The following is a 22728-nucleotide window of genomic DNA, read 5'->3' on the forward strand; positions in this document are numbered from 1 at the left end:
TCAAACTGACTACTTGAAACTGATCACTCAATTTAACAACTGCCTCCCTTCGATCTGTGTAAACTGTATCGGCACAGAATGAAATGTGTTCGTATTTTAGCTCTGTCACTAGGAGCAACACAAATGTGAAGGAGGCTACAGTGTGACATGAGCCCACGGAATGTTGGACAGAATTTCAACTACAACAGAAACAACTGCAAAAGCGTCCCCCCATCCCCAGCAGATAGTCAACACTTAGCACAGACAATATGGAAGTTAGCTCAACAAGAGATGGGCTGAAGGGGGGGGGGTTGCTTTAGCTAACAAAACAAGTGATGGGCAGCTTCAGAAACTTCCTAAAAACAAAACTTGAAAGTACAGGTGAGGTGTTGGTCCTTCAGTAACAAAGACAGATAGCCAACAGGAATAAACAGTCTGGCTGTGAGAACTGCCAGTTGGAAACACACACACAAAAGGTGGAACCAAGAAAAAGTAAGTACTTAAATGTGTGAGATAATTTATAATAGTAAAAAGTTACAAATTGCTGTGACTTGATTTTCTGAAATCATCTGTAAATTCACACTGGCAGTTAGAAAACCAGTTTCAACATTAACTCCTCTCTCACCAGATAATGTTTTCTGTGCAAAAGTATCTGAAAATTGCACTAATGCTTATTTTAACTTGTATTGTGAATAATCTGTACATGCTGTTACAGACAATACATATTTGTAAACCTGTTCATGCAAAATCAGTGTGCACAAGGGGATATTGTTAAGCCTTATACTTAAGAGTGATACTTTATTATCTTTGCTAAAATGCCAATCTCTCTGAAATATAACGTGTCTTAAATGGATATTCTTATCTGCCAGTTAATAATCATTTTATGTTGCTGAAGGAAGAGGTTATACAAGAAAAGAAACATGGTCTGTGTTGCAGAATTGATTTTAAATGAGAATTTATAAAACAAAGAAATCCATGGTCATAAAATTTTAACATTTTAATCCTACACATTACAGGGCAAACAGATACTGGACCCTATTTCCACATTCCACATAAATCCTAACTTTAGTTCCCATTTCAAATGTTGCCCTAACCACTAAAAACATTAGTGGTTTTACAACCTCTGGATTATGGAAACACAGATCTCTGAAGTAAATGCTATAAAAAACAACAATGGAAGAAAGCTGAACAAACTTTCCATGAAGGAAAACAAAAGTGGAACATCCTGAAGCTTCTAGACACTTCTCTCCCGTGTCTCTGGCCAACTGGTCAATTCAGTGCATTGTGCGGTTATATAATGGTCCCCATGTGGAACGTATATCTAACTAGTGTCCATTGATTCCAGATTAGTGGATGAAGAATCTTTTTGGATACTTTCAAAGATGGCCGCCAGCTCTGGGTTCGAGCTGATCTGTGACTGGAATTCACTCATAAGTGGGCTCTTCTCTGCCTCTGGAATGGTTAGCAATGCTGCTACTGCTCTCATGGCGGACCGCTTTAATTCATCTTGCTTTTCAAACTCCTGTTTTACAGAGTTTGCCTTTACCTGAAATGCAACGTAAATTCAGGTTACACACTGTAACATTAATGCATTTATGTAGCTAAGAAATTCTGGACGCCCCCATGTCCAGAAGGCACACTATACTACAGCACAGTGGATAGCAACCCTCTTTCTGCTGTCCTCATGTAAGTCCTAATCCAAAAACACTGAAAATCCAGGCCTACTTAGTTGAAACAATGAAAGGGCAACTTTTAGCCCTACCAAGAAGTCAATTATTAATATCCATTTTCTTTCATCACCAAATAATATTTCCATGTATGTCTTTATTTAATCACAACTAAACTTGTTTCATCTTCTAGGTCCAAAGTCCTAATTCTCCTAGATTTATTTCAAGCGTCTCCCTCATACCAGTCAGCTGTGTGCCCTCCCCAGTTAAGAATTAAATTTCATTTTTTGAAGCCCAATTGCATCTTATCTTACATTAATATCAAACACTTCGGTCTACTTTTTACATTTATGTCATGTTTTTACTCAGTGGATTGTCTATTATACCTAAATTCACATATGAGGAAGGAAAATATGTATGAGTCTGTCTTATTTTATTTACCACAATTATGTCAAGTCTACTTCCTCATTTCCCTAGAAATAATCTTTTCCTTTCGTTTCTTTCTTTTTTTTTTTTTTTTTTTTTTTTCCTTGAGACAGGTTTCTCTGCATAGCATTGGCTGTCCTGGACTCAAACTCATATGGACCTGCTTGCCTCTGTCTCCCTGAGTGCTGGGATTATAAAGGCGTGCACTAGCACACCCTGCTTAATTTCATCTTTTCTTACTTTGAAATTTTATTCTGTATGTGTCCCTCTGTGTATATATGCATATACATGTTGTATGTCACACTTGAAAGATCCATTCATCTCATGCGTGCCTAGACTTGATTCCACAGCTGGCTGGTGTAAACAGTGTTTCAATGAAGACAGTATACATGTATTTTCATTGCGTAGAAGTGAGCCAGTAAGCAGCATCCTCCATGACCTCTGCGGAAGTTCTTGCCTTGAGTTCCTGTCCTAAATTCCCTCCACGGTGGTCTATAATTATGAAACACCCCATTCTCCCCAGGTTGCTTTTGGTCATGGTTTTTATCACAGCAATAGAAAGCAAACACAGTGGAATTAAAGCAGGAAAGACAACTGCAATACTGAAAATACCAATTTCTGAATTCTACCAGACCTTTGCTCCTCAAAATTTTATGTGAATCAGAACGGGAAAGTACTAACAAATTTAAATTTGAAAAGTCAGAAAAAAGAATAGGTTAGGAATGTGGAATTTGTAAAGCACCTGAAAAAGAATAGTTTTTATATTTTCTTTCTTTTCGGAGTCAGGGTTTTTCTATCTGGAACTCACCATATAGAACAGCCTGGCTTCAAACTCTGATCCACCTCCCTCTGCCTCCAGAGTGCTGAGATTAAAGGTATATGACACTATGGCCCAGCTTTTTGTTTGTTTTTAAAATAATTTTATGAAACAAAATAAAACAAAATAAAAGCATGGTGGTATATGCTTGTAATCTCAGCATTTGGGAGGCTGAGACAAGTTGGAGAATTCAAAATCAGCCCCCAAGATTCTGACTCAAACTATACCCCTCAACCATGTAAAATATACATACTAAAAATTCATGTTCACAAAATTTTAACATTTTTCCTGAAATAACAGAGTCCATTTCTACAGCCTGTAATGTGTACACGCCAATGTCGTCGCTTAACCTGATGCCTAAGAACAATTACCTTAGTTGTACAAGTAGCACGTAGCGGCTCAACAAGTCGGTCCAACCTTTGTAGTACTGCACTTGGACAAAGGGTAGACAGTCGCACCAACATTAAAAATGTCAGCATCTATTAGGAATAATGACAAAATACAATTTTTCCAATACCCACAATCCCACTTCTTGATACTTTTTTTTCATTATTAAATAGAAAAATGATTAGTCTGCCAATTATAATCACAGATTCATTGCAAACCTGAGGTGAATGCTAGGGAAACTTCAACTTCCATGTGGGTCCTACAATACAAAACTAGAAAACTGTTTTTCAATTTTGACTGCATATCAGAATCACCTGGGTTGGAGATGTGTTTAAAATACCTATTCCTGAGCCCCACCAGTGTTGTTTCTAAAAAAGCTCATGTGCAATGTAACTAAAATTCATGGAATTATAGCAAATTTCCTTTCTCAGAAGAGTTTGGGAGGGTAGAGTTACCATTACTCAAACTCATACAAAATCTGAATTTTATACCTTTCCCTTGGACTATAAATGTGTAGGATTGCATCGCAATAGTTAGAATCTTAGTGCTAACAGTTCAGCAGCCAATTTTGCTCTGCCAGGTCACAGACCCTCATTAAAGAGCATTATGAAAAGGATAGAATTCATTTACTTGATTGCTTTTAATATTGCCTCTCTTGTACTCAAGTAAAAAGGTAAACAGAGGCTAACCCTCAGCCCAGGCTGAGATACAGCCCAAGAAGCTTCCTCAGACTACTACAGGACAGTGAGAAAGCTGGTGGCTAGATTCTCATCAAGACAGGCCTGAGGTCACAGACTTCCATTTTCAGCCTTAAGGTCTGATTCTGAGGCAAAGAATATGGGTAGGTACTATTCATTAAGGAAGGCTGAAAACACAATTCTTAAACATTTGGGGACCACTTCCCTTCCTTCTTCAGTAAAAAAAAAAAAAAAAAGATTTTGGATTTTTCATGTGTATTAACTGATGTCACAATGTCTTTCCACTACTTCTGCACAGTTTCTAAGATGATCACAAAAAGATAGACGGCTTAATTTTTCTTATACAGCTAAGTAAATTACAAGCATAGAAGTTGTTATAGCAAAGTCTACTAAATCATTGTATAGACATTCACAAACATCTTACCTTAATATCATAATGGTCCTTCAAACCATCTTCAACATGATTTAGAAATTCAAAGATATCCAGTCTATCAAGACAGCTGTCTAGAAGTGTATACATACACTCAAAAGCTGCCTTTCTAATGTCCAGACCATCATCAACCGTGTGTTTAAATGGACCCATTTCTACCTGTTAAGACAAGAAGGAACATGCAAGCATGTAACAATGAAAAGACAAGCACAGGAAAATAATGTATGTCATCTATCTCACTCACCTCTCTTATAAGTTCCTTCCTAACTTTTGTCTCATTGTAAAGATGCGGAAGAACAGAATCCAGAAGATCCCGTATCAGAGATGGCTTGTTGTGGGCTGCAGAATTGAATGTGACCAAGGCCACTCTTCTTACATTCAAATCTGGGTCTTCCAAAGTTTTTAGAAAATCACCTGAAAAATAAGAGGAATGACACATTTATGGTAAGATTAAAACAATTCACACACCAAACTTAGTTATTGTGGTTATCACTGCTATGTCATCATTGAAGGTCATAGAAGAACCAGATACAAGATTATGTGAGCCATAGTTTATGTCAGCAATATGGAAACAAGCTATTGTTGTTAACCGTGTGTACATTTAACATGCAGAGAACATATAACAGTACCTAAAGCTTCTCATTCACTACTTTTATACTTTATAGTGATGGAGCCTGTAGCCACAAACCCAATACCTTAAAATTCCTTACAATTTACTAAAAGCAGCAAGAAATTAAGCTATTTAATATAGCTTAATTGTCAGGAAAACAATTCATCAAAGGACAGAGAATTACACTTCGTAATGCTATCTGTGTCTTCACTGAGAAAGAAAGGAGTGCCAAATATCCAGCTATTGTAAAAAGATTTTTTAAGTCTGCTATTTTGCAAATGTGCAGAAAGAAATTAAATTTAAAATTCCTTAAGGTCAGATAGATGGTGAGTCAGATCATTTCCCGTATTAATTGCAAAGCTTTGGATACTTTAGTCAAGAACCTTAGTTTCCCGTCACTATATGAAGAGAATGCTTGGGGGTCACTGAGTGGAAGAAAAGCATGTATATTTTTGAACAGCGTCTGACCGAGTGGACTGCATAGGCACTAACTATTCCTCATTATGCGACCGTCAACAATCTCTCCAAAGAATAGGAAAATGAAGGCATAAAATGAAGGTGGAGTTAGTTTCATATGAAATAAAGCAAACTGATAAAGATGAGGGCCTCCAGGTGCTGTATGCTGGTAAACTGAATGCTGAAGCCTGGCGACTTGTCTCAGGTCTCTTCCCCACCCTGTATTTCATAATACAGAAGTACACCTATGCCAACAATAAGGAGGGACAGACATAACCTCACATCAACTGTTTGTAGGAAGGCCACCCACCCATGTGTGTGGCCTAACACTGAACTAGTACCCCGATTACGCAGTTCAAAAAGTTCACTACCCTCTGACCCCCTTTTTTCTGCATACTCAAGAATGCCACGAATCTATTTAGCCATATTGCTTTAGTCTCCCTGTCCCATCAACACCTGTCCTCAAGAAAACACCAAATTAACCTGAGGGATTTGGATTACCATTAACATTAGGGTAACCAATGGTGGTAACAATAAAACAAAGGAAATGATAACATTCTAAAACCAGAAGCTAACTCCTAGCTTAACAAAAACAGGGATGGCTCCAGTGTTTCCTCTTGATACTTCTGAGAATTAACACTATCCAGCCTTCTCCTTTTTTGTTCTTGGGGTTTTTTCCCACCTTATGTGGGAACTTCTCTATGGATGCTCTTCTAGCTAGAGGATTCCAAGCAACATCAAAAACTGAGAGTCTACAATTCAAGTAAGATTTATTTATACTGGGAGAAAACTTCTGATGGGTCAGACAGATTTAACATAAACTTGCCTTATTCATTAAACTATTACAAAATATAATTATCAAGGAGGTTGACATGCTGACATACTTACCTACTTCAATGACCAACAAAATCATCGGGTAGTACTTGCTGATTAAGAATGCCTATATAAATATAATTTACTCAACTTATAAACCAATACATTATAAACTATCTTCATAATGAAACAATTACCTTGTATACGTATTATTTTCCCAGTAATAAAGTTTCACAAGTGCTAGTCTTAGTTATTGGAATTAACAGAACCTTGACACTTTCCCAAAACCTAATCAGTAAATGTTGTTTCCACTCACCTATGCAGTTCTTTAATAGTGGATCAATAGGCTGAGGATGATCAGAAATAGTAAACTTCACAGCTGTAACCACTGAGCTTCGGGCATATGATGATCCTAATCAAAAACAAATTCCAAGTCTACTGATATGCACACCACTAATGTCCATAAATGACATTTTAAAATCTTGTCACAAAACCACCAATGTCTTCAACAGTGTAAAATTCTCACTGTCCCAAAAGGCTGGCCTCAAGCTCTTACGATACTAAATTAACAGTTTTCTTACCTTAAAACAATCTTACTAAATTTTAAAAGAAAAACTGTCTTCTATGAAGGAGTGCTCCATGGAAGCAGCAAGAGGACTTAACCCTCACAAAAGGGACTGATTAAATCTGTAACATTTATGAAATTTTAAATTAAGTAATATTTTAATTACTTTATGAATTATCACCATTTATTCTAATTAGATAAACACTGATTAAAAAATCTTTTCTAATTTTTGTATTTAAACTCAGTATATTTTTTTTCAATTTTAACATAATAGATACTACCAAGGTCTTCACATTAAATTCAAGAGTTGTCTTTCTCTACATTTTAAATCAAACTAGTAATATAAAGAACTAGATCACACTTATTTAAGCATTACCCAATTAGACTTTATCCTTCTCAGGAACAAAGTACCTTTGACTATTACTCCATATTATAACACACGCTAGTGCTTTTTCATCACATACTTAGCTTTAAACCTCTTTTTTTTTTTTTTTTGGTAGATGGTAGCTCCTCATAAGGTATCTTTCAAAACAACTGTCAATAAGTTCTTATAGGTAAGAAACTCGATACTCACCTGATATCAAATACCCTTTAAGCCGCGGAAGGAGAGTTTCAGGATCAATAAGAGTGAGTTTCCCTAGACATTCAGCAACAACATTTCTCGTGCCTTCCTCTGCACACTCACAGTGCTTTAGCAGCAAGGCCCAGATGTTCTCAACATATGGCTTAAGGCCTACCACCGATGCAGAGCTAATAATTTCCTTCAGGGAATGAAGCAGAAGATACTGCCTTTTGGGCTGACTAGTTATTTCTTGTAGTACAAAGGGCAGATACTCAGGAAGGTTGCCTACACTAATGCTGCCTAGTGCATAGGATGCAGCCGATTTAACTTCTTCACTAGGAGATGAGAAAGCCTCTAGTATTACAGATTTTAATTCCAACTGCCCACTTAAGTCAATATGATGTCCAACTTCTCCAAGAGAAAGGAGTGCTAAGAGACGAATGGAATCTGTAGACCTTGAGTTCTTGACATCTTGAATAAACTGACCTACGACAGCAGGTCCCTCTTTAGGGCATGCTCGGGTAAGAGCAGCTACACATTTGGCAATGGAATAATAAGACTGCTTATGAGTAAGAGCCGTGCTCTGAGAGTAAACTGGACCCGTCAGCATGCGCAGCAGATCCATGTATCCTAGATTGTTTGTTCCAGTGACAACCAGAGCTTGGAAAAAGTCTAGCATGGCACTGAGAGCTCCTCCCTGCAGCAGAGGTGACCTCACAAGTCCAATCAGTTCATTGAGAATAGACCCACTTATCTTTGAAAGAGAGGAAGGATACACTTTTGCCAGGGTAGTAAGAAAACTGATAGCCATCTGTGATACATGCATATCACTCTCGCTGATAAGAGGAGGGAGCTCATCTAAGACCGCATCAATCATGGCAGCCGTCAAGCTGTCACTATAGTTTTTAATTAGAATATCTAGGGCAGAAAGGGTACCCAGTTTTAAAGCTCTCTGATTCTTCCTGAGAAATGAAGCAAGGATAGGAACTCCTTCTCCCAGAACAGGCCTCAGATCTATCTTCAAAGGTGACCCAGCAATCAGGGTCAAGGCTTTCACTGTTGTTAGTCGGGTGATTTCATTCTTCAGTCTCTCCAAGAAAATCTGAAGTGTATTTGATAAGTCAGTACCCAAATTGTCTCCAAGGTTGCAAATAATTTGTCCCATACAGGAAATAGCCCTTTCCTTGACTTCCTGATCAATATCAGCTGCTTTTAATCGCTTAATTGTACAGGTGAAAAGATCTTTGATGTAAGGAGTTGCATCAAATGAGGAGGGCTGATCTAGAGGACGGATCACTTTGACAAGCTGCTGAGTGACGAGAAGGGCTTCTGATGTGATCTTATAAAATGGGTCTCCAACACAAGCCACCACAGGAGGGACCAGAGCCTGAACATGAGGATGAAAAACTTGAGGCGAGTGGTTACAAAGGATTACATATAGGCATGACAATGCATCAATCTTCAGATTCGATGAGCTGGATTTATCATTCAATGAGAAAATGATTCCTGAAAAGCCAACAAAACATCTAATCATTTCTATTCAGTTTTCAGAAAAAAATTATTAACCAACCCCTCAAAGATTATTAAATTTTCCATCTGCATTACATAATTTCTAAAGTGGGAGACACTTTACAACCTATAGAAAACATTAAAATCCTTTACTTACAACGATCTAATTTCATGCATTCAAAATGGTCAGGTTAAAAAGTTTTATGTACAGATTGTCACAAACTACCCCCGTAAACCAAACAATTAAGCTTACTCAAGTGCTAAAATAAAAGGTGCTTGGTAAGTACCCAAAGACATTTTACGCACCTGGTACAAGTACAGGAATGTGTTGTGTTAGTGCCCCAGGTAAGACATTTACCAGTTCAGTTAACATGTTAAAACAACACTGTCGGGTCTTTACACTCTTCTCTTTCATCTGTTTGTGCAGAGCTTTAACAATGTTGGGAACCTGCAATTATAACACACATTAGCTAGTTGATCCAAAGGTACTTCCTCCACATATTTAATATGACTTACAGGAAATGTCTGTCTTTCAGTTAAATTTCCAATTCATCTCTCCAATACTACTCCTCAGACAGGCACTATTATACAGCAACCAAGTTTAAATTTATTGCATGTATTGTGCATACACTATTGTATCTATATTTGCTTGACACCATCAGGCAACTGGAGAAAAGCTTCCTAAAAATCAACTAAGTCCTCATTGATTAGAATAATCTCCAACCAAAAATTTAAACATATATTTTATACACAGAAAAATCCAGAGAGCAACTTATGAAGAAATATCCATCAAACTGGTGTTTTCTCTTTTTAGTTTGCTAGCACAATGAAAAACACTACATCTGAAACATATAAGCAGCAGGGATAAAAATTCAGAGATAACTGATCTGAACTTTCTAACGTTTAGCAAAACTTAAATACAGTCTTTACTAACAAGTCATGGATGCAAGGTCATGAACAGGTATCTGAAAATAAAAATAGTAACAAAGTAGAAAAAGATTAAAACATCCTCTCTTCAACACATACAAATCTCATAAATAAAAGTGATCTGAGAAATAGAGACCACAAAGAATTCATGCTTCTACTGAACAGTTTCCCTATGCTCGCTGCTTCTATGTATGTATGTATGTATGTATGTATGTATGTATGTATGTATGTTGTATCCATTCACTCACCCACCCTCCACCTACTTTTATACCACCCTCTTTTATAATTAATCTCCATATTTACTTTTTGTTTTTTTGTTCGAGAGAGGATTTCTCTGTGTTGCCTTGGCTGTCCTGGTCTCACTTTAAGGACCAGGCAAGCCTCAAACTCAAAATGATCCACCTGCCTCCCTGAGTGCTGGGTTTAACAGCATGTACCACCACGCCAACTACATATTTACTTTTGTTAACAACTTCAGCTTCAAAGTTTATTTGCACTACTTAAAAATAAGACTACAGCAAGTTTAGGTCAGCTTGGACTACAGCATGAGACCAAAACAAACAAACAAACCCAAAACTAAGGCAAAACACACAAAAATCTGTTTCCTAGAGTTGATATAGGAATTACGGATGAATAGGAAAATACCCAGTATGAACACATATTCATCAAATGGGAGTAATGGTGACTTAATATTCAGGGCCTTAGGGAGAAAAAAAGAATGCTATGTTATTAGTAAGAACTATAGTCAAGCACTTACATATAGTAAAGCATACACTAAAAGTATACTGGTCATTTCATCTGGCACAGCCCTGGGTAGGTACTTCTCAGTAAATCCTATTACAAATGATTAAAAGCAATGCTTAATAAAATGACTACCTTGTCCAAGATCACACAAATTGTGAGTGAAGCTGGTTATATAATCCCACAGCTCTGAAATCTCTATCGGTATCAGATAATTTCCTGAATCCTGGTTTACAAGTAACACAAGCACTCATTAGCTCGGTGTCTCTCTAACTGTGGCATCCCGCCTTTCCTAAGAACAGCTGTACACCACCACTGCCAGTGGCTTTCAAAGCACATGTGTTCACTGACCTGACTCTGAAGCATTGTTAAGGGTGTTTCTCCCTGTTCCATTGCATCAGGGTCACACAGCCAACTCTGCACAGGACGAGTTTGCTTCAAAAGAGAAAGGTACGCATGAAAAACATCTGCCTTTACATTTTCTTCACGCTCTTTAAATCTGGATATCAGTGCAGGAGAGACGGTCTTGTAGAATTCTGGAAGCATTTCATGCCTTGTGCTAACTACGGCATCCAGGCACTTAGCAGCTGCGCGTCTCACTTTCCAGCTCATGTCATCATCATCACTGTATTCATCATCACTCCCTAAAGGGAAGTTTTAATGTTGAACAGGCTATTAATGGTACAGAAAGCACATAATTTAACATAGAAAGTGAACTGCCATTTTTACCCAAGACAGTTAGTTAATCTAGCTCTAACATCTACAGCAATAGGCTGTCTAAAAAAAGCAGAATGCAAAATACATACAGAACTTACTAAAAAACCATGACTGTTTTAATTGGCTAAGCACTGTCTATGATGAAAGTAATGAACCGTGGCTTGCTTACAATCTTTTCATCAATACATTGACTTTTTTTTAAACTCATAAGTTTCTTAACCTTTGAACCAATCAAGACTCAGTAGAAAGAAAAAAAAAATCAATGGGCATTTATAAGAACTATGAAACAAGATTTGGTTACAGATGTAGTAAAAAGAATAGTTATGATTAATTTTCTGCAAGAAGAAAGAATCCTAACACAAGCTTCATACATAGCTTCTTACTTAACCTCATGTGCTTTCAGAAACAGACATTTTTTTCCAACTTTTTATGAGTCTATCTGAAGAGACTGGACATCCATCATTCATTAAGAAATGCTTGCTGTTTAAAAACAGATTACCAAACTAACATTACTAATTGAACACTCTGGCATGTTCAAACTGACAATTTTATTGCACCTACACATTTGATTGGACATGTGAAGTCTTTAGAAATGATTTTGTAACCCAAGCAGGCTGATCAGTTGGATTACATGAAGTTAGAAAAGACTAAAAATTCTACAGTTATCGTGACGGCCTGAACTTATTCAACAAGAATCTCTTTATTCTTAGGTAACTGTTACCAGGAAAATGACTCCTTAGTGCTTGACTGTGTGCCTAGATAAGTGGGAGACAACAGCACTTTAATGGTTTCTATTTCAAATAGCATAGTGTCAGCTAGCTGGACCTCAGAGAATTCTAAGATGTATTTTTTTCCAATCTCCAAATGATTTAATGTCATTTATTCTTAGTACACTAATAGGAAAATTTAACCAAATACTACTAAAATACAAGGCAGATTCATTTAACAATACTTATTTAAAAATTACAAGGTACTGCCAAGATAGACTCATCTATTTAACAAACAAAGAAAAAAAGCCATATTCTTTCTTACATCATCATATAAGAACTGCATCCTAGAAATACATGCTTAATAGAAAATTAACAAATGCCTCAGTCACTGAAATTACAACACCACGGCTGAGTGATACATATTATATTTAGTCCATCTAATTTTAAAGCAGCTGAATGACTTGGGTTATTTGGCATAATAAACACCAACTCAAAAGCTAAAACATACACTTCACTCCTAAAGTTTCTCTTCATTAATACAACATGCTTTCACATTATCAGTGTGGGCCAAGCATTATCCTAGACACTACACTGAAGTCAAAGCAATCAAGGTTTAATCTTCTAGTCTTCATGAGGATTGCATTCTAAGAGCTGGAAGATAATCACTTACAATATGCATGAAATGATTAAGTGTTTTAAGATAAAAATGTATAAGATCATGCTAAGTGAGTGAAAGCTTTGGGGTATGAGGGATGAAGGATTTCTTTTAAGATACAAAAGACTAAAGAAGAAGGTTATGAGGGGCTGAAGAAAGGGCAGGGATAAGATGCTTTAACTATGCAATCAGTAATATCAATTACACAGTCACATATGAACCCAGATTTGCAGGAAAGGTATATAGCTGAGCTAATTAATACTGATACTACACACAGACTAGGTGAGATCCAAAGAAAAACTCAAGAGTTTTACAGGTAAGTACAAGGACTCAGCATATCTATATTTAGAGATTACAGAGATTAGTAAGAACCAGAACAGAAGACAGACAGCACAGAAGTGTGATAGCCTGGTCTCTGAATGCTAAATGACAAAATAATAGTTAAACATTTGCCGGTATTTGCAAGTCACTACTGGACTGCATTCAAGACAGAAGGGAAGAAATGAATTTAACAGCACTTGTTTGAGAACTGTTGTGACAACAAAAATGGGCAGTACCTGCTGGAGTATAGGAATTGTGTGTGGGTATGGGTGCGCTTGTTTTTTAGATCAGTTAAGTTACAGATTTTATAGAAATTTATCTTTGGGGGGATGGTCTTGCCCACTGTGTATTCAGATGCTGTTTTTTTCTATGCCCCAAGATCTGGTTGCAGTCCAAACGTGGGCATAATCATGAAAAAAATCTCCTATATCAATGTCGTGTAAATAATGCACCCCAATTATCTCCGATTGGTTAATGAAGAAGGTGATTTAGCCAACAACTGGGCAGAGACTTCTGTTCCTAGTCCGGCGGTCTCAGAAAGAAGGTAGAGGAACAGAGAGGAAGGAGTTCACCATGAGGGGAGTTCACCATGAGGACAGAGTTATAGCAGAAGGCCAAGGCAAGACTGAGATGGCAAGCAAGCAGAATAACATAATTGGGATAGAATAGATGAATATCTGCCCAGAGCTTAAGCTTGCTGAATAAATCTCATAGGTCTCTGTGTCATTAACTGGGAGCTGGGGTAGGTAAAGGCTTAAATTAGTACCCATTTAGTTCACACAAACTAAAAAGTACTCTAAGAGTAACAGGAAGCCCATCAATACATGTACTTGGTAATCAAACCATTTAAATATTTTACTATAATTCTTCCAAACAAAAACAGCAATTGCTATACCCTTGAAATATTATTATAAATTGGTCTGACTTTAATCACATAAGCCACAGAAATATTTACCTTATTCATGAACCTTAAGCAGTACCTCAAATAATATTCAGGATTTTCATTATCAACCAAACTATGTATATCTTTAGATTCATTAAAAAAAAAAAAAAAAAACTTAGATTGTATAAGTACTTTATTAAAAAAAATATAAACACTAGACTGGGGATATAAACAGTAGAACGGTTATATAACCATGGTTAAGACTTGAATACCACAGGTAAAAAGACAACTCCTAAGGAACAAGACTGCTACAATTTGCAGTTAAGAATCATCTTTCCACCTCTAACACTGGCTTTTTATGAAACCATTGTTTATAACAGATTCAGAAACATTTTTGATAGATTCCTTCTATATAATCTGAAATACCTTGATCATCATCATCTCCTCCATCAGCATCCATAGCATTTTCATCTTCATCTTCATCATCATAATTATAATTTGGATCATAGGTAAGATATTTTAGACAAATGTTTATAATGGTAGAAACATGAGGATAAACTTCCTTAGGGCACCTAAATATAAAGATAAAGAGTTGCTTTAAACACACACCCACACATACCCACACACACACATACGCACACAAACTGCATTTTTCTCCCTGCTTCAGTTATTAGCAATAATAGCAAAGTGGAAACCACTTACATTTTTACCTTATTAGCTTCATGTTTTAAAAGATTTACCTTTCAAACAATATTTAATTTTAGAATGTGCATCCCCACACATATACCATATACATATTTTAACTGTGTTGTTTAAGTGGGAGTAGTATAGAGATTCTTAAGCCATTAGTGAACATTTATTTAGCATAGTCTTCTCTCACTGTATGTTAGGAATCAATAAAAATTCACATATGCTCACAGAACCAAAATTAAAGGGGCAATTTGTGGTTCTTTATAAATTGAACAGAAACGAATCTCAACATTTGTAATATTCAAATTTTGGCATGGAGGCTAGAGGGACACTTAGTGGTTAAGGGAACTAACTGGCTGCTCTTGCAGAGAACCCGGGTTCAATCACACCCACCTTTAATTCCAGTTCAATGAGCACCAGGCACAAACGATACAGACATACACATATTCCAAACACCCATATACATCAAGAAATAAAATATTTTTAAAGTAGCATGACTATAAAATATTCCACTAAACTGTGAGGTAAAGGGCAAAGTCCAGACCAAAACCAGTTAAGATTTGGACACCAATTAGATGATATTAGCCAAAGGCAAACATTTAGCTAATATTGATTCCACACACTTTTTATGAAGATTTAAAAGAAAATTAAGAGTCAAAATTTTCTAGGTTGAGAATAATTGTACTCTCAAAATACAGGTATTTCAAATCTAAAATGTAAGGTAGAAAAGGCAATTTACTATGCTTCTCTTTGGAAAATTCACCGTGTTGTTCTGGAGACAAACTATATTACACTCATATTTCTTCCCTTTTAGAGAGGTAAAAGTTCACTCTAACAATGCCAAACATTTTCAAAGTAATTGAAGCTACTAGACTTTATAAGATGACATTTGCTACAAATATTTTATTAGCCATCAATAATTAATGAATAATTACAATACACCTGAAATCCTATGTTATTTCTCTTATCTTAATAACTATTCTATTCTTAAGGAAAAATATTTTTAAATAAAAAGATCTTAAAAACTTACCTTCTCACAAATGATTCAAAAGCTTGAATGCAGTATTCTCTTAATTCATCATCATCTACATTACAAAATTTTACCACCAAAGGAATTATCTTCTCAAGGTATTCACCTAGGAAAAGCATACTGCTTCTTAAATCTACACACTTATAACATTTTTTCAGAAGTTTTAGGTAGCCACTTGGTGAGAGGGCTCAGAGGGTACCCTGCCTGATAAACAGGCCTGCAAGCCCGAGTTTGACCCCGAAACCCATGTACAGGTAGCAGGAGAACTGACTGGGGCTGCTCTTTGAACTATACATGCATGGTGAGCCACACATGCATCACGCACAAACAGCATGAAGAAGAAGAGACAAGTTTGGAACACTGAAAAATGTCTTACCTATCCTATGGCCAGCTTGCCTACTAATAGCAGCAATACATTGAATGTAGGTCCTCGTTGTTGACATGGAGTCATTTTTGGACAACTCCGACAGCAGATGTTCAATAAGGTCTACAAAAACTATATTTCCACAGCTCATAACTAGATGGCCAAGAGCAATAATGGTTCTTTTCCTCACTGCAAGTCTAGGACTGGTCAGCTGGGGAAGTAGACAGGTCAGAATTGAAGGATGGAAATTGACAAGAAGTCCTCCTTGCCTTAAAAAAAAGAAAGAAAAAAGCAGAAAGAATATAATTCAGCATGCCAGAGCACTACTAGATATCCAGACTCTGGACTCAAAAAATATATATATATTTAGGGCACAAATTAAGTTGAAATAAATCTGAATTCACAATGAAAAGAAAAGCTAAGTTTTCACTTCCTCTATCAATGTAACCAAAAACCCTAAGCAAAATGTATCTGAGAAGTATTTTCCCAAATAACTCTTAGAAGGCCTCTATTACCTACTACAGACTGGCTAGCCAAATGGCTGGCAAAACACCAAACAAAACAAAATACACAATGATCTTGTCACTTTCCTCCTTTCAAGACTTCAATGTATTTTATCTATTGAGTCCTGTTTGTGAATACCTATGACACCAAACAACCCAGAATCTCTTCACCCCCTTCTCTTGTTCTCTTCTCTATCCATGTCATACTCAGTTTTATTGGTTCACTTTCTCCCAAAAATCACTTTTCCCAATTACCTCAACATGCAGAGCTAAATTAGCCAATGCCATACTATCACATGCCATCAGTGCCGGTAAGCAAATCACATGTGGGACAAAAAGCCTGGGTTATCACTGTTCATCAATTAAACATACATTTCTGCCCACCTCAGCAGAACCCCAGTCCACCAAAGGGCTGCCTTTGTATTCACTCCATATCCTGGAAAATGAGATTATAACATCTCTGCTTCAACATTCTTCCATGTATGCATTCTACACCTCAGCACATTTAATTAGCTGTGCCATTATTTCCATAAAAAGCTTCACTGAATATAGTCCCAGACTCCCTTTGGCCTTTCAGCCATTTCCATTGTTATCTCCTAAAATAAACATGTAAGTTTAACTAAACTACATTAACTACAAATAATTTTCATAAAAATGAAGTTGCTAAAGGTTGTCCTTTGTTCAACTGCAGACTTGTGACTTCCCCTAAAGAACCTCCTCACTTAAGCAGATTAACTGAACTAAGAACACTAGAATAAATATAAACTGCTAAGAACAATTTGAATAATCACGAACTTCTTCAGAATCACAAAACATCTGCGACACGAAAGTATAGCTTACATTTCCTTTACCCAACCACAGAAATCTAAGCCAAGTTTTATTACATTAACCAAAGAAAATTTTTAATCATGAACATAATATTTATAATATTCACAACACGAGGAAATAATGGACACATTTACCTGCTCAACATATCAGCCATAATATCCAAGGCTTCTAGCTGAACAGAAACATCTTCCTGCTTTGCTATCGCACTGGTAAGGCGTCCAGTAATCTTTTTACATACATTAGCAGCTAGTGCAGAGCCTGCAAGAAAAGTAAATAAAAATTTCAAAGTATGTTAAATTCATATCTGCACTAGCTACCAAATATTCAACAGGCTAAACTTGTTCAAGACACTTAAGGGATCCTTGCTAAGAAACAAAGTTAAAAATACTGTATCTAACCAAGAATCAGAAGTAATGGCTGTCAAAGAGACACAGGAAAAGAGACAAATATTACTATTCACATTTTGCTGGGCAACTACTGAACAAATGTTGGCTACCAAGCCTGTAGTGTGTGTGGCAATCAAATCTCTAGATGGAAAAGCATCAAGAATTGTCTGTTCTTGAGTTCTATCAACAGCCTTTCAGTTCTGGTGCATTTACACTCCAATACTTAAACAGTTTCTTTAAAAGAAAAAGTAACAGGTTTAAGCTCTAATGCAGTCACTTCCAACAAATGGAGAAATGTGTGCATGCGCACACACAGGCATGCATGCAGCCCCTCACTTTAAAGCAGGTCCTGTGTTACAAAGGCTAGGAAAGGTAACTCACTGTGAAAGTTAAGAATCTCAATGTTAAAAAGAAACCGTGCTACAACCAACTAAATGCAACATCGATGCCGGAAAGAAACAGTATGAAAACAGGTAAGACAGTTTTATAATTAATGGCCTTCAGAACTGACAGACTATTGGCTGCTTAAAGAAAGTAAAGCAGCAGCTCTGGCAGAAAAAGTACCAGTTTTAGATGGGGGGAAAAAAAAAGCTGCTTCCTTTTTGTAGTGCTAGGGATGGATCCCAGGGCCTCATAGGTACTAGGCATGCTTTACCACTGAGCCACATTCAGAGGCCCCCCAAGTGTTCAAATCTTTACACAATCAGGAAGTCAAAGCTGGATGTAGGTGGTAACTTAATCTCTATAAATTTCAACTATGTAATGTGCAGACTAAGAGAAGCAACTGAGACAGAACTGATTATAACAAGAGAGTAAATTATTAATATTATTGAGTGAAAACAACATTCACATGATATTAACAATTTAAAATCTCACAAATTAGGAATATGATAATTTCCCCTATTTGCAAATGAAACAATAATTTTCAGACTTCTAATTTAAATATCAGCAGAGCAGTCAAGACCAACTCCAGGTTCACATTACCTAGATAATTCTGATAAGATGCCAAAAGCTAATGACCAACTTCATTAATTACTAAATTAACAAGTAACTGAAAAGGGCTCAAACTAAAGCTACTAGTAAACTGAACTATTTCACAGCTATGTCTTCAATTTTATAATTTTTACATCATAAGCTTTGGTGGGAAACGAAATGAAAGCTGGGATGACTAATACACTAATCAGAACTTGGTATCTTTGCTGATCTTTCCACTACAGAGCTGCACAGCATCACTTTCTCCCACCTGCAGATGGAAAACACAACACTTTTTGTTTGTTTTTTGAGACAGGGTTTCTCTGTGTAGCATTGGCTGCCATGGACTCACTTTGTAGACCAGGCTGGCCTCAAACTCAGAGACCCACCTGCCTCTGCTTCCCAAGTGCTGGGATTAAAGGCATACTCCACCACTGCCTTGTGATCATGTAACACTATTTTAACACCCTGCAGCAACACAAACATCCATGAGAACCAACACCTCGTACATTTTAAGTTTCATTTGCTTCAGTTACATTTGTATCTAAGAAAAGTAAGGCTCCAATCAAATCACCTCTCTGTGCCTTGGAACACAGGGAGGATTTATAGGACAAGACAAAACGTTCTTGCTTACCACTGGAAGCTGGAGGAAGTTCTCCAATTACTGTTTTAAGGCCAATACTGGAAATATCTCGAAGCTGCTCCTTATCGGAAAGCATGTTTGTGCAGAGGGTGTCTACAATTGTCTCTACTTGGTACTCTTTCACTTTACTCACTAAAGGACCAAGACTGCAACAGAAAGAAGGAAATCTGTCAGCATCTAGAGAAACACAAAATAAAACAGAAAAAGCAAGTAGAAATATTAACCTTGCCTAGTAACTGTCACTTTAACCATGGATGACACATAAATAAGGATAAAGGCGAACTGAATGATACAACACTTTGTGGTTGGTTTTCATTTTTTCCCACTGATTTCTAGCAGGGTAACAAGAAACTGAAGATGATTCCCATCCTGCATGCTAACCCTTCAAGCACACAAACAGCTCTGACATTCAGTTGTTTGCTCCTAACAAGATCTACCTAAAAGAAAATTTCCATTTGATGTTACCCTGCCAACTCTGACCCTTTCCTATTACTATCTAGCTTCTTTTAATTTCCTGTCTAGATTTTAAAAGCATAATGCAAACCTCTAGTTCTATACGTGCTCCCAAAGCATGTTGCATATCTTCTGCTTTCTATTGTTATGATTTCTGTTTCTCTTGCTAGTTGAAGCCCTCCATGAAAATAGAATTCCTTTCTGAATGCCCTGCCCAAACATTCCAACATATAGGAGGGATGCTCAGAATATGAATATTCATCAAGAAATCACTGTTATTCAAGATTCCTAATGAAAAAGGTATGAACCCTATAACAAAGGATTTACTATTAAGCTATTGAGGTAAGAAACTCCTAAGTATGAAATACAAAAGGCCACTATTTTACAGTTTTCTAAAACTTTCACATTCAATATTATCCTTCATTATATTATGGCAGACTTAACCCATTACTTTGTTAAGCAAGCCCAATTAAATACAAGGGTCCTCAAAAGTTATGACCTGGTGAGAACAGAGATGGTAGGCTGATGGGCAGAGTATAGAGTGGGGGCATCAGTACATTAAAAATATACATGTTTTATTTTTTTAAAAAAAAAAAAAAGACAGCCATTTCTAATGGAGAAAAAGACCAGAAACTAAAATAAATGGAATGTATACTGAAAGAAATGAGTGAAAATGAGGGCAGAGAGATGGCTCAGCTAACAAAGTGTTTGCTATAAACATGCACACGCGCGCACATACACACGAAAATGCACACCCACCACAAACATATAAAATAAAAACAAACCCATTTCACTTTAGCAATAAATAACATTAACAAACTGTATCCTTAAAAATAGTGGAGTACTATTTTTCATTTCTAAAAATTCTGATTCTTGAGATTAAAAACAATTAGATTTTTATGTGCAGCCTTGCATTCAATGTTGTAGAAGCACATGTCGTGAGTTGTCTGGATAATCACAAATGTAAAAACAAGAAAATAACAGAGAAAGCAGGTCCACAGTAGCATTCCCTGACAGTTTGAACCTTTCGGGTAAAAGACTGCCTCAGGAGGTCTCCTGGATCACTTCAAGAACTACTGCTTAAGTAAATAAAAGGAATGGGGTGGGTGGGAATCAAACAGAAAACAGGAAAAATATCTCTCCAAATCTAACTTATCAATAGTTATGATAAACATTAATAAAGACTCCTGTACTATACAACAGCCAAACAGAAGAAATCCATAATGTGCATACCTAATCACTGGCAAAAGCGGCCAAATATTATTCAGCACCCCCTAACCCAGCCCTCTTTTCAATAAAGGCCTTGACCTTGCTTCCATCTTTGCTGGGCACGGTCGGATGTATAGCCAAGCAGTAAGTAAGAATTCCATCTACTCCTGTGTTATTTTACATCTCTAACTTTCTCTTTCTGCTTGTTGGCTATAATACCCACTTGGTCTTTTATTCATAGGTGAATCCAATCTCTCTCCCCTACTGCAATAATCTTGACACTTATCACAACTGGCTGCTGAGTCTGAATAAAAGCTTTCTCATTGTTTAAACAAATACCAGTAATTTCACCTTTAACAGCCTACACTTTTAAAATGCATGCAAAGAAAATTGTATTACTAAAGAGAAATGACAAACCAGTATCAGTTCTAAATCTTAAGATCCCTTTCAGTCAATAGATTATTCAAACCAAAACACCAGAGAAGATACAAATCTAAATATCAGCAACTATCTTGGTCTCTACACACTTAAAAAACACTTTAATAGTAACAGCTTTCTTTCCAATTCCATGTAGATCAACCAAGTACATATAGATCAAACAAGACATAGCATACGGCAGACTCCCATTGTTAAATGTGTGAGTGCCCTTACCATCCTACAGTGCAGTTTCTGACTACAGGGAAAGCAAGTTAAAATCCATCAACACACACCCCCCGCACCCAGGAAAGGATAACTTCCAAATTTCCTTAAAATAACTAATAGATTAATGAAGCAGAGGAGGGCTAGGGTGACAGCTATGTTTGTTGTTAAAGAGCTGGCATGAAGATCCAAGTTCACATCCTTAGCATCAGTGAAAGCTGGGCATAGTTGTCAAATGTCTATCACTTCTAGAGCTCACTGGCTAGCAGCATAGTCAGGTATTCTGCCTTAAAAAATTAGGTGGAAGCTGGGTGTGGCAAGGCAGGTGGACCTCAGTGAGCACCAGACCAGCCAGGATTACACAGAGAGAGCCTGTCTCAAAAAACTAAAACAGCTTTGGGATAGTGGTGCACTCTTTTTAATCTCAGCATGTGGATGCCAAAAGCAGGTAGATCTCTGTGAGTTCAAGGCCAATGTAGTCTACATAGTGAGCTCTAGGACAGGTGGTCAAAGTCTTGACAGAAAAAAAAAAAAAATCAAAACAAAAATAAACAAACATACAAAAACCCTGAAGCCCAAAACGGTAGAAAGTGACTAAAGAAGTCAACCTACATCAACTTCTGTCCTACATTCACAGCCACATTAGCCTGTACGTGCATGTACTCGAACTGTAAGGGTTGAAGAGAGAGTTTGGTGGTAGCCCATTTGCCTGGCACACTGAAGATAAAAATTTACAGAAAGCACATAAAGACTATTTATGGCTATTTTTAGGTTAGAAAAGAAGTCAAAAGTTAAGAAAAAAGAAAATTCCAATAAAGCTGCTAACAATAAAGAAAATTAACAAAACCTAAAGCCAGCTCTCTTTCCTGATTAGTTAGAAAAAAGAAAACTCAAATATTATTGTCAAAATCGAGGGCAAGGAGATGAAGCAGTTGGTACAAGCATAAATAATGGACTTGGGATCTACATGAAACAACCAGAACATGGCTGCCCTGTGGTAACCCGGCACTGCAGCTGAGGAAGGCAGAGTGAGGGTGAACAAGGGTAGGTGACTGGCGGAACTGGCAGCTCCAGGTTCAGCTAAGTGAACCTGCTTCAGCAAGCCGGAGGACCAGGCGATATCAAACGCCAGCTTCCA

The 22728-nt window shown here is 36.9% G+C and overlaps 1 protein-coding gene across 1 annotated transcript in view; it reads right to left on the reverse strand.

Annotated features, from left to right (window-relative positions):
- Window positions 1-917: 917 nt before the first annotated feature.
- The window catches only part of Cand1 (cullin associated and neddylation dissociated 1), a 38927-nt gene continuing 17116 nt past the window's right edge, over window positions 918-22728 (reverse strand). The window contains exons 3-15 of the mRNA XM_021643628.2: window positions 19281-19435; window positions 17423-17546; window positions 15970-16226; window positions 15594-15699; window positions 14300-14445; window positions 10939-11231; window positions 9226-9367; window positions 7423-8916; window positions 6600-6695; window positions 4649-4818; window positions 4399-4563; window positions 3261-3368; window positions 918-1525 (exon numbers count right to left, since the gene is read on the reverse strand). Coding sequence (XP_021499303.1) covers window positions 1301-1525; window positions 3261-3368; window positions 4399-4563; window positions 4649-4818; window positions 6600-6695; window positions 7423-8916; window positions 9226-9367; window positions 10939-11231; window positions 14300-14445; window positions 15594-15699; window positions 15970-16226; window positions 17423-17546; window positions 19281-19435 — 3481 coding nt within the window. The 3' untranslated portion in view covers window positions 918-1300. The remainder of the gene's footprint in view (window positions 1526-3260; window positions 3369-4398; window positions 4564-4648; window positions 4819-6599; window positions 6696-7422; window positions 8917-9225; window positions 9368-10938; window positions 11232-14299; window positions 14446-15593; window positions 15700-15969; window positions 16227-17422; window positions 17547-19280; window positions 19436-22728) is intronic.

Source organism: Meriones unguiculatus, chromosome 2 (assembly GCF_030254825.1).
Source record: "Meriones unguiculatus strain TT.TT164.6M chromosome 2, Bangor_MerUng_6.1, whole genome shotgun sequence".
Classification (NCBI taxonomy): Eukaryota; Metazoa; Chordata; class Mammalia; order Rodentia; family Muridae; genus Meriones; species Meriones unguiculatus.